The sequence below is a fragment of the Neophocaena asiaeorientalis genome, unplaced genomic scaffold (genome assembly GCF_003031525.2).
Source record: "Neophocaena asiaeorientalis asiaeorientalis breed wild unplaced genomic scaffold, Neophocaena_asiaeorientalis_V1.1 scaffold49, whole genome shotgun sequence".
NCBI classification, from domain to species: domain Eukaryota; kingdom Metazoa; phylum Chordata; class Mammalia; order Artiodactyla; family Phocoenidae; genus Neophocaena; species Neophocaena asiaeorientalis.
Window position 1 is genome coordinate 3,912,510 of NW_020172456.1, and position 12,734 is coordinate 3,925,243.

Genomic DNA, 12,734 nt, shown 5'->3' on the forward strand with positions numbered 1-12,734 from the left:
AAAAAAAAAAAAAAAAAAACACAAAAAAGCAGAGGGATGCAGTCATAAACTTTCTTAGTAGTTACCATTTCCTGAGAGGTGCCTGTGTGCTGGCACCTTTATGTGCATTACCTAATTTGACCTTCACAACAACCTGAAAGAAGCAGGCATGACGCTAATCAACTCTGAGCTAGTGAAACTACAGGAAGAGTCCATCTTTCGGGTTAATCAGTATGATTAGGCAGGTAAATTCTTTGAAATTATTTGAAAATTTACAGATTGACCAAGCAATAAAGAGACCTCTCCTCTTCTTCCAGAGAGGGAGGAAGAGTCTAATTACCTGGGCTGAGCCACAGGTATCCTCCAGGCAGAAAGCCCCGAAGGGTTACTGAGAAAACAGGAAGAAGGAAAAGATCGAGGCAAGATTTGACACAGGCAACTGCATCAGATGTCTTGGAACTTGAGGGCACACAAATTTTCACTGAACTCTACACAACCCCAAATTAGAAGACGGGAGAGGAATGTGGATTTTTTATTTTTATTTTTTTTGCTACTAAAAATAATTCTTTCCTTTTATACCCAAGCCTATAAGAAAAAAAACAACAAAAAACAAACTCTGTATAAATTCTTTTTTTTTTTTTTAATTGATATGTCAGTCGCAAACTGCCTACTCAACAGTCATTCCTCTTCTCCTTAACCCCAAAACCCCAATGTGATGGGTGTGGCAACGTGCCCAGCTGAGACAGCCCTTGACATTTAGGTGGCTTTAAGACCCAGTTCTGACCGATGACATGTAACTAGAAGTCTACTTGGTGAGGTCTCTGGCTATCATTTTCCTGATAAGAAGGGACATACTTCGTTGGCATGAACCCTGAAGTCTTCCACTCTTCCCCATCTCCTCACCTAAAATACAGATTGGATCCCTGGGGAACAACCAGCCATCATGTCAGCAACCATGAGAACAAGTTACAAGTTCCAGATGGCAGAGCAGGTGTCTAGACGGGGTGAGGGTAACGCAGGACCTTCTCCAGTGACCGCACCCACCCTGCCCTCCACTGGACTTCTTGCTGTGAGAAAAATCACTCCTGCCTGCTCCAAACCCTGGGGCTGAGTTTCTGATGCATAGAGCCAAATTCATAGAGCCAAATTCGATAAGGATACCTGAAAATCAATCCATCCTAAAAGAGCAGGAGTTTTAACTTGAATGGAAACAGGAGCCAGGTAGATCAGATGTGAGTAAATCTGACCAGGTGTATTCAAGTAAGAAATGGTGAGCTGGACAGGGCAGGCCAAGCGTGCGCAAGCACCGTTCTCAGCTGCAGCCAACTGCTGTCATGTGGGGACGCCAGCCCAGCATTCCCGCTGTGCCAGAACTTCCAGTTTCAAAGAGGAGCCCCAAATCTGGACTTCCACGTAAATTTTCCTAAATTAGAAATGATAACAACCAAGCTTTAAAAAATGTTTAATTTTGTACAGATCAAAGAAGACACGGTTGTAGGCGAAATTCAGCCTGAAGGCCACCAGTTTTTAACCGTAGAGAGGGTTAAGGCACAATAACAGAACACCCGAGCTCTGGAGAGACAATAATGGTGAGCAATTATATACTGAGCACTTATGGGTCAAACTGGGTTAAGGGCTTTCTTTATACCTGTTACCTTGTTTTTTCTTTCTGGCCACCCTATCAAGTACGTAATACTAACCCTGTTTTATCAATGAGGAAACTGAGGCTTGAAGAGGTTAAGTAACTTGCTGAGCCATAGAGCTAACATGCGGCAGGGCCAGGATTTCAGCCCAGGGCTGTCTAACCGCAAGGCCTGTGCTCTTATCCACCCTTCAGGAGGAATGCCCGCTGCATCTGGAAGCACAAAACCTGCTTCAGATCACTACTAGTCAGCCTGTGGAGAAATGAGTAGCAACTCTTGGAGAGACTTCCAAATCGCTTCTACAAGAGACTCAGGCTCACATCCTCCTTCTGTGCGGCCCTTTAATAACAAGAGCAAAGCTCCATCCAAATATTCTCTTATTCACTACTTACTGAATGAATGGACATTTGTACAGTGCCTTTCAGTTTACTAAAGTGCTTTTAAATACGTATCTCACTTAATCCTCACATCAACTTGGTAGTATCGTTACCACTGTTTGACAGATAATGAAATGGAGGATTAGAGAGATTAGTGGAGTTGTTCAAGACCCAGGCAATTAGCAGAGCCCACGCTCAAGCCCTGGTTTTCAGATGCCAAGCCCACCTTCCTGCTATTCCAGCACACCTGGAAGCTGCTCCGCTTCCTCCACGGAGCTCCCCATCCCGCCAGCTCGCTTTAAAATCATCATTTGCTTGCACTAAACTCTAAAGTAACTCCAGTATGTCTGACAGCCCCCAGGTACCGTATTTACGTTTTCATGAATAGCTTCATCCTAGAATATAGTCAGTGAAAGGACAAAAATAAATATATCAAGTAATACATTCAGAACTGGAATGTAACTGGGCGCACACACACAAGTCTTAGAATCTAATCCTAGAAAGAAACAGCCAAAAAGGCCCACACAGCACAAGGTGCATCTGGCCCCAGGGGAGGCTGCCCACACTGCTTTAAACATCAATTCAGGGAGAGAAGGAATCCTGGAATTCTGACTGGCATTTTGCTGTCAGAGGCACCAGCTGGGTGAAGAACAGAATGACTTTTCTTTTTGCTTTCTTTTTTTTAAAAAATAAATTTATTTGTTTTTGGCTGCGTTGGGTCTTCGCTGCTGCATGCGGGCTTTCTCTAGCTGCGAGAGCGGGGGCTACTCTTCGCTGCGGTACGTGGGCTTCTCATGGCGGTGGCTTCTCTTGTTGCGGAGCACGGGCTCTAGGCACGTGGGCTCAGTAGTTGTGGCTCACGGGCTCTAGAGCGCAGGCCTAGTAGTTGTGGCGCACGGGCTTAGTTGCTCCGTGGCATGTGGGATCTTCCCGGAGGGCTCGAACCTGTGTCCCCTGCACTGGCAGGTGGATTCTTAACCACTGTGCCACCAGGGTAGTCCCCAGAATGACTTTTCGTCATCTCCCAGAAAAAATACTAAGGACCAGATGGGGCCAAAAAAAAAAAGGTACATGCCTCTGCAGAAATAAGTAGGTATTCTAGAAAGGCTGAAAGCCTGACAGGTTCATCACAGTCTGCAACTTTGGAGTTAGGTGCTCACAGTACTGACTCTCCCTTGAGCCGAGGGGAAGGGGACAGGTAGGTGAACCAGGCCTACTGACCCCAGCTTGGTAGCTGATTTGGTGTGGGCGCCACAGAGGCTTCAAGGCCATCAGGACATCCCGGCCCATCTCAGACTCACTCACCTCACCACCAAGGTGGCTATAACCTCCTTCACAATTGGGTAGGCTTGTAATTAGCCTTTGTGACTGCCAGTGATCACGAGAATATAAGTTCCATCACGGCAGGGGATTTGGCTCTTGTTCACCGAAATATGCCAACCCCCTAAAATGGTGCCTGACACACAGTAAGCTTCAGTAAATACCTGTTAAATAAATGAATTAATGATCTGGTGCTGGGACGGATCCTCCAAAGGCCAAGAGTAGACTTCCACTGATCCAGTCATTGGCTTGCCCATCCATTGCAGTTCAAGCTCCTTGAGATCCAGGGTTGGGTCTAGTATATCGTCTTTCACTATCTCACTCCCTTATACCCCCTTAACTGTGTCTCCAGTGTGCCACAGTCTGCCACCCCTGACCCTGTGACGCTCTTATTCAGCTTCTAAGAGCCCCTCATCACACACTATGTACTTCACCCCCTCACCCTTTGCAGTGTCAATGGCATGCCTGCTCTGTGCCAGGCACTGCGATAAACAAAGGCGGACAAAGGTGAAACACAACCGTCGCCTTCCAAAAGCTCACACCTTCTGAGGGAGTCAGGCACATCAATAATTAGAACACAATGTAGTAGGCTCTACAATGGAGGTGCTATGGTCAAAGTCACAAACTGACAACCCTCAGGCCTAATCTAGCCCATATGGTGATTTAAATTTTATAATTAGTCGCCAACCTCTAAAATGTGTTGCTTTCACATAAAATTTTAGACTGCCATCTCTTGGAAAAATCAGAAGAGCTGGCAGTACTGGACCTATATTCCCCACAGCATCAGCTGGCTGTGGCTAGACAGTGGTTACCCTTTGGAGGGTACATGTGGCCTCTGGTTTTTCCACAATCCCCCCACAGTCTCTCCCTACCGTCTTCAGGCAATGAGGCCAAGGTTGTCGCCAGCTTTTCTGTGTTGGCATGGCTGTTATCTGAGATGAGGAATGATTCTCTGTACCCATATTTCTACAATCAGTGAGAAAATGAAAGATAAACTAAAGGTCCATGTGGAACACTTAAAGACATGGTAGATATCTTATTTCTGATGAAAGTGAAGGATATTCCTACCTATGTGATATGTAAGTCAAATGTGTCTGTATCTTGTCCCCAGCATGCTGTACTCGGGCACCTGCATGGCCCGTAAGGCTTCCCAGCAGAGATGCCCTCATCTGTTATAAACCTACTGTAGGCCAATGAGCTGGGCAACTGAGAAGCCAGGTTGCCTGTTGCCCAGAAACTCACTGTCTAGTGGGCCAGGCACATAGAAAGAAAATTAGTGCATAATGTGAGATGTTCTATAACAGGTACTATGGGAACTGAGAAGTAGCAGCCCTAAGTCGGCCTGGAGAAGTTAGGAAGAGCTGACAGCGAGGATTACCCTGAAGCCAGCTCTTGAAAAGGGCAGAGTTTTTTCAAATGGGCAGAGGAGGGTGAAAAGAAATTCTGAGTAAACCGCTGAAAATAGTGCCCTGGCATTAAAAGCAATGCTCATCAAGATTACCCACCCTCTGCAAAGAGGCTGGATAAATTCCCACGATTCCAGGCCACTTGGAAAAGTTTCCAGGAAAGTAAGGCCAGTACGGATCCCCTTCCTGCCTGAAAACTGTAGAAAGCGCAGGTCACCACCAAGAGCAAATGTCCAGTTGTGTAATCCCACTTTACGTCACCAGCATGCCTCCCTGGTGTTTATCCGGCAGGAATAAAAACCCGGATTTTGGCTGGATTTTGAAACCTCCCAGTCCCTTGCTTCAGTTAATGTACAAAACTTCTTCACTGGGAATATAAAGCAATGCACAGAAACTACTCTGGCATCAAAAGAAAAAAGTTCCTCTTTCACTTCTTGCTAATAGGACAAATGCCGAGGAAGGGAATTCCCAAATCAAGATAGGAGGAAGGCTGACATTAAAGAGAAGAAGGAGAAAAAAATATGAAATACCAAATCCTTGCTCACTGAGTAACTGCTAAGTCTTAGAGTGCATTTCTTCAGAATTTTTTAACACTCACCTCTGCAGTCAGAGTCGAAGAGGAATTCTTGCCAGCGAGATGATTCTCGGCTTGAGCTGGCTCCTGCTGAGCTCGGCGCCCCATCTTGGCTCCCTGTAAGGAGGGATGAGGGGCATTGCTGACCCAAACGTCTCTGAGCCACTATGAGGAAGACAATCCTGCCAAGGTAAGCAAGGACTGGATTTATGATGACATGGTGGAGGATGGGATTTGAGCAACTTGAGTATATACTTAGAAAAGGCTCCAAACCCTTAAAACAAAGGGCCCATGGTCAGTTCTATACCGTAGAGCAGGAAATTCATGTACTGATCACAGTGTTTTCTTTTAATGGCCATAGACCTTTTCTACCCAAAGAAATGCAGCTAGAAATTCCTCTAGAGGGGGCAGGGACCTCATGCCATAGCCCAGGAAGAGTGTGGTCAAGGCTCCCATGTTCCTATGCGGGATTTTACGAAGGCCTAATTTCAAAGCTGTAGCTTGGCACGAAAATAGTTATCCAAAAGGCATTTGGGGGGGAAAGAAATTCCATGGTAACTGAAACCAGAGAAATACAGATAGCATTTGCTTTGACGTGTACACTACTTGGATTTGCACTTACAGTCATTAAAGGAAAGATCTTACAAGAATCTTGAGACATTAGCTTTGGACATCAGACCACTTCAAATTCTGAGTCATCAAATGAACCATCTGCACGTGTTTCCCAAAGCCCTGCTGGGGTGGAGGCTCTGTGTCTCAAACACCTCCCAGCACGTACACAAAACATTCTTTAGGCAGACTGGTGGGTGGTGAAATGTTTACATTTTTCTCAAAAAACAAAAAAAAAACCCAGCATTAATGTAAGCACTTTTAGATCTCATTTGATATAGCTTCATTTGATTTCTCAGTAACAGTGACTGGGATTCAGGCCATTTTACAAATAAGGAAACTGAGACCCAGGAAAGCAATTAAGTGGCAGATAAATCTAAGAGCTAAATCTTCTTCTGCCTTCAAATCCTGAGTTCCTTCCACTATTTCCTGCTGGAATTTCTTTAAGATGTTCTAAGACCTGACTGCACCAGTAAACTGAGAGCGGTTACGTGATACCTGCATAAAAACCCTTATGTAGTATTTACATGTCAAATTCTAATCAATCATTTAGGTTTCAGGGATGACAGAAACAGTCTTTCTGACCATAAGCAGCTCCTTTTCTTCCCAAGACAGACAACGGCACTCCTTTACCTATGGCTGCCCTTTTCCATTTATCATAACGTTGGGTTTCTGAATACGGCATACTACATGCAGTGACTTGTGCTCAAACAAAAATTGAAGGATCTTGTCTTTATATGCTGTTTGTAGACGGTTTCTCTAATAATTGTCAAGTATTTTAAGGTTTTAAACTTTTTGAAGACCCTGTATAAATCCACAGGAATGACTGGCAGAAAACCTACTTTACTACCTGGTTTTATATGTTTTAAATCTATAGTCTGTTTATTGTTCATCTTCTGCCACTGAAATGGAAGCCCCATGAGGGCAGGGACTTAGTTTTTTTCACTGGTATATCCCGAGCACCTAGGACAATCAATGCCTAACAGACAGAAGGGCTCAATAAATATTTGCTGAAAGAATGAATGAATAACTACATTCACATCCCCTGGTACTAAAATAGCTCACATATCAGAAAGGCTTGGTGACATAATATTCTCCTTGGTCAGTCAAGCAACCTGCTTCTTCGTAGGACAATTTGCTCCCAATGCTCATATCTCCTCTCCAATTACTTAGAGGATCTCCGATGTTACTAGGGCACTTCAAAACATGTGGAGATTCCACAGCAGAAACTAAAGACCTGCCCTGTGGGCCAATCTTTTAGTGACTGTCACCTTTGATAATTTTAAAGGTAAAACGGCTTGAGGAGGCTGTGTTGGAGTTAAAACACACACACACACACACACACACACACACACACACACACACTGAACTTGGGTCTTGAATCTAGCTCAGCTTATTTATATATAAGCTTGGGTAAATCACAGCCTCAGAAGCAACAGTCGCTAACCTCTTCTAATAACTTAGCACATGCCAGCCACTGTGTTAAATGCTCTCCACGCACGCCTCATTTCATCTTCACTGCAACTCCTTGAAGTAGACATTAACATCTCCATTCTAGACATAAGGAAATCGAGGTTCCTGGAGGTTGACTTTTTTTAACCCATGCAACAGCTTTATACGCCCTCTGACCTCTGGGTCCCCCGAGCACCTAGCCACTCCCCTGCGTTATAAATCTTTATTTCCTTAACTACAAAACTGACGTAACGCCCACCTCCCCATGGGGATTAGTGGCAAGAAAGGACCTCCCTAACACCTCCCTTCCTTCCATGCATAAAACAGTACGGTTTTTACATCAACTTCTGCCATGAGACGTCCCAAGGGAAAAGCACTAGGATGAGTGCAAGTGTGACTCTGGCCAGGTCCCCTCCAGTCACCCTCAGATCTGTCCATTCTAGGGGAGTTGGCACTTGGGAGCTCCAGAAAGCGGAGAGAAGCTGGGAAATTTCCCACCGGTCCCAGAGGCCGGCGGGGGCAGGATCTGTTTTCCACTCTTTGAGGATTTTAAAGAAAGCAAACCCTAGGCCAGCAGCCTAGGAGCTCACCGCTGCCTCAGGGGCGGGGCGAGGGAGGCCGCCTCCTCCCCGGCCTCACCCCCGCAAGGCTCAGAGCCGGCCCGCTCAGGCCGCCAGGGACAGGCCGGGCCGTGGGGGCTCAGGGAAGCCGGGGCCGGCGGGGTCGCTCCTCCCCACCCGCTAATTCCTGGCCCCAAGCCCCCCGAGTCGGTCCTCACGGAGGTGGCCGAGCCGCGACGCCGCTCCTCGCCTAGGTCCAGCACGTCCTCCATCTCTGCGGCCGCCTGACGTCACTTCCTGGAAACCCAGAGGCCCAGTCGCGTCCCTGACGACGGCTCCGCCCTTCCATCCCAATACTTAAAGGGCCCGCCGCATCGTTCCTGGAGTCTATGTGCCAACCTCCAGTTTAAACCAAACCTATCCTAAACCTGTCTTTTTTGACATCTGGAAAAAATATCCAGATATTAAATCCTGATAAGGGTGCTCCTGTGGGACAGTGAACAATTTTAGTCTTTAGAAACTGCCTACATCTGTAGCTCTGTTCAAATACATAAGTTGTCAAGTGCAAAGCACTGCTAGTAATAGTAGTAATTTTTCTGATGCCTTCCATTTGTAAAGCTCTTTGCAATGTACAGAGGACCTTCACAGTTATTAGCTCATGGGAAGGGCATAACGACCTTGTGTGGGAAGCAAGATAAGTTGTATTGTCTCCAATGGACAGATGAAAAAACAGGCACACGGGGGGTCAGGTGCCAATAAATGGTTTATAATGAAAAGTGCAATATACATAATCTCTGCCTTCAAGAATACAGAGCCGCTGAAGCAAGACATCAAAAACCTGTGTATTAATAACTTTCAAAAGTACAAATAATTCCTCCAAGACCCCATGAAGTGAGCAGGAGCCGTATCTCTATTCAACAACTGAAGACACTCAGGTGCAGAGCAATGCCTTGAGGAAAATCACCTGAGTGTTAAGCAGCAGAGCCGGGTGCTTTCTAACACCAGATCTTACTGAAGAATTTTTCTCTGGCGCATGTTACTGGGTGCCAGCCAGTCTCCTGGGCCAGCAGAGGAAGACGGCCCCCAAATTCCCAGCCTAATGGGACAAGCGAGTTGAGTCTTCATTGACTCTCCATGTAAGATCCCCACGTCAATGCCACTGACCAGTCCCTAGTACTGAGGACCCCCAGCCGGGACCCCAGAAGATGGGCTCATGACCCTGAAAGTGAACAATGTCCCCAACACCATGCCTGGGGTAAGGCTTAGATGGCTACCTCTTAAAAGGGAGGACTTGGAAGTGGGATTAATGACTCTAAAACAGGAATGCAGGATTTCTTAAATGCCTAGTAAGTTATTCAGTTCAACCATTTATCCATACATGTTTACTGGGTAGGGCTACGCGCTAGCATGCCTGTGACAACAACAGTACTGCTTGGATGTCAGAAGAGTTGAAGCCTCATCCTAGCTCTGCTGCTAACTACCTGTGTAGCCAGGCAGAGCCCTCTCTGGACCTCCGCTTCCTCCCTTGTAGTGGCTCTTAGAGATTACCCCTAAAATCTTTCACTCACGAACTCTGATTCTCAGTGAGAAAAATACCCTGTTAGATTTTAACCTGAAGAAACATTCACTATCAAAAACCCAAGATGGATGAAATATAGGCTCCAGTGAAGCCCTTGTTCTCTTCTTCCTTGGCACCAGATGAGGAAGAAGGGATTAATCTTTGGATTATTCCATTTCTTGTGATCTCTGTTGAACAATAATCAATATCGAGGCTGCAAAGAATAAAGAGCTTTATTGGGGGGGGGCTCTTAAGAATTGCAATTCAGTAGACACAGATTCTGGTAAAGTCAAAAGAGTGTTCCAGGGAAGAGAAAGGGTCAGGGGCTTACAAAGGCAAAAGCCACAAGGCTGTACTCTGACACGAGAAAGGAAATATTTGTCATTAAGGAATCATGAGTTATTTTAGAGTAAGGGTCTGATCAGTAGATAGGTTGTCATGAGTTATTATAAGGTAGGGGTCTGATAACTATCTTGAGTTTCTGGCAGATCTTCTGAATGCCTTCATTAGGACGATAAGTGGTCAAAAGGCCGAGACTCACATAATTCACACTTCCTCAAAGGCCTCTGGTTCCATTTTAGAGAGCTCTTAGCAATACCGACTCCATTTCTATTTTCCTTCCACTGCTCGTAGCCACACCACCACCACTTTACAGCTAATTTCCAAGCCTCCGCTCCCACTTCTTCCCCAAATTCCTGAAAGCAAAGGGTGCACATTCTGGGCAGAAAGAAGCCCTGGAGTAGGGCTTTCCAAACCTTGCTGGGCACCTGAATCGCCAGGTTTTACTGAAGTATTCTTCTCTGGTGCATGTTACTGGCACCCAGTAACATGAAGTTTGTTAAAAATACATGTGTCAGTGCCCCGTCCCTGTAGACTCTGATTTGGTACAGGTGGGGTGCAGAAGGACATCACTTTAATAATTTTCCCTCTCATTTTACAAGTATTTACTTGAAGGTCTCAGTAGGGCCTTCTCTGATTTTAAATTGCAACGTCCCTCCAGCCTAGGCACTCTGTCTCCTCTTTCCCTGCTTCATTTTCCACCATGGCGCTTACCTTTGATCATACTACATTATTTACATATTTAGCTCATTTATTGCATTTCCCACGGCCCTACTTCCACTTCTAGATGTGAAGTCCATAAGAGAATGGTTTTGTTTGCTTTGTTCACTGTTGCATCTACAGAGCCTAGAACAGTGCCTGGCATATAGTAGACGTCAAAAATATTTCTCAAACGATAGCTGAATTCCAGAGTCAGTAGAGCACAGTAGTTAAATGCATAGACTCTGGCAATAGATTTCCTGGGTCCAAATCTCAGTGTTGACACCCACTGACTCTATGACCTAAAAGTAATTCAAAAGCAAGTTACCTTAAGCTTTCTACACTTAGGATTCCTCATGTTTTATGCAAATAAAAATAATGTCTTCCAAACCAGAAAGCCCTTGTTAAATATCACCTCCACCACTCACAAGCAGTGTAGCCTCTTAAATGGGTCTATGCCTCACTGTCCTCAACTTAAACTGATCAACCAGGGCCCTGGAAATGCAGAAAATCTCCCTTCAGTTAGTGGCCTATGAGCCAGGGGCAGGAACCAGACCTCGCAGGAAGGGTCTGGAAGGCTAGGGCAAGGTGGGATGGGGTGGCAGGGAGCAGCGCTGAGTCCCAGGAAAGTGCTCAATTCAGAGACAATCCTGGGGACGGGCTCGGGCGTGGTGGCTTGCCCTCCCTAAGCTTTTGATGGGAAAAGACGTAGAAGCTTAGTTTGAGAAAAGGAACGAAAGCGGAGAGAAAACCTCCCCTCACCCATCTGGGAAATGGGCTCGGGCCAACTGCTGACTCTGCGCTGGCTGGCGCAGCTCCCCGCGGAACCCTCGGCGGGGAGGAAGGCCGCGAACATCTGGAGGACATTTCTGTGAGGGGCTGCAGAGTGGGACGCCGGGAAGGGAGAAGTGCACTTGTACGCACGTCGGGCCGAGAGGGAGGCTGTTCCCCAGGGCACTCGGTCTTGTTTTCCTCGTCCTCTTTCGCGGCCCCTTCTCCTCAGGCCCCCAGCCTCACCCCCCAACCCCCACCCCCGGCCCTCCCGGCCTTCCCGGCTCCGACCCGCGGAACCTCCTTCACTGGCGGCCTCGCCTCGCCAGAGGGCACCCTTGATCTGCCGGAAAACGCCACCATTTTTCAATGCCCCTGGAGCATCTCTAAGCTTCCGCGAGCCACCCGACTCCAATCTTGTCAATGAAGAATCGGGGCCAGGATCGCCGCGGGGCCGAACCCAGTTCCAACCCCGCTCCCAGGCCGGGCGTCAGCCCCACCGAGGGTGGGCACGGCCGCCCCTGCCCAGGCCCCGCGCGCTCGCCGGCCCCTGCCCAGTGTCCCGCCAGGCCCGGGGGGCGGCCTGGGCGGGGGGCCTGGGAGGTAGTAGAGACGCGCGGAGGAGAGGACGGACTGACAGCTGGCGAGAGGGCGAAGGAGTTGGGGTAGAAGGAGGGAGGGGATTCATCGGAGTAACTTTCCAGAAAAACAGTCAACGTGTAGCAGGAGTGACTCCAAGAGGGTAAAAAAAGTTCAGTTACCACGTCGATCGAGAGGACTCGCGAAGTATTTTTCAAATGGGCTCGGCTTTTCCTGTGCCTGTTTAAAACATTAAAATCGTGCCGCAAAAGAGGCTGCGTGCGCTGGTATGTGTGTGCATGTGAGTGTGTGAGAGAGAGGGAGAGGAGCTTGAGGGAGAGGGAGAGGGAGAGAGAGGGAAGCTGGAGGGAGAGAAAGGGAGGGAACCAGAAAGCCAAGTCCAAGGGAATGAGCAGGAGAGGCGAGAGATAGGGGAAGAAGCATGAGAAAGGAGGAATAACAGCTTTCCGGAGGAGGCATGCAGTGAACTGGCTTCTATTTTCTTTTTCTTTTCTTTTGTATCTTTTAAAGAGAAGCAGGGAACAGAAGCAATGGCCGAGGCAGAAGACAAGCCGAGGTGCTGGTGACCTGGGCGACCAAGTGGATTATTGGGGCTGCTCTCCAGGGGCTGTCCCCCCTGCCTTCCAATTGCACATAAGCCCACATCCCAGCCAATGAAGATGAGAGGCAGCGTGAACAGAGTCATTTAGAAAGCCCCCGGGGAAGTGTAAACAAAAGAGAAAGCATGAATGGTGTGCCCGAGAGACAAGTGTGTCCTGTGCTACCCCCATCTTTAGCTGGGCCAGCAGCGGCCTAGCCCTGCCTCTCCCCACCTACTCACTGGTGATCTTTTTTTTTTTTTTTTTTT

General features: G+C 47.3%; 1 protein-coding gene across 2 annotated transcripts in view; it reads right to left on the reverse strand.

Annotated features, from left to right (window-relative positions):
* Positions 1 to 8,195, reverse strand: part of IFT43 (intraflagellar transport 43) — a 94,744-nt gene extending 86,549 nt beyond the window's left edge. The window contains exons 1-2 of one of the 2 annotated variants that reach the window (XM_024737847.1): positions 8,139 to 8,195; positions 5,324 to 5,416 (exon numbers count right to left, since the gene is read on the reverse strand). In XM_024737847.1, the coding sequence (XP_024593615.1) occupies positions 5,324 to 5,416; positions 8,139 to 8,192 (147 nt within the window). In that variant the 5' untranslated portion in view covers positions 8,193 to 8,195. Of the gene's footprint in view, positions 1 to 5,323; positions 5,417 to 7,950; positions 8,028 to 8,138 lie in introns of those variants that run through there. The other variant, XM_024737848.1, reaches the window with a different exon arrangement.
* Between the last annotated feature and the right edge of the window lie 4,539 nt (positions 8,196 to 12,734).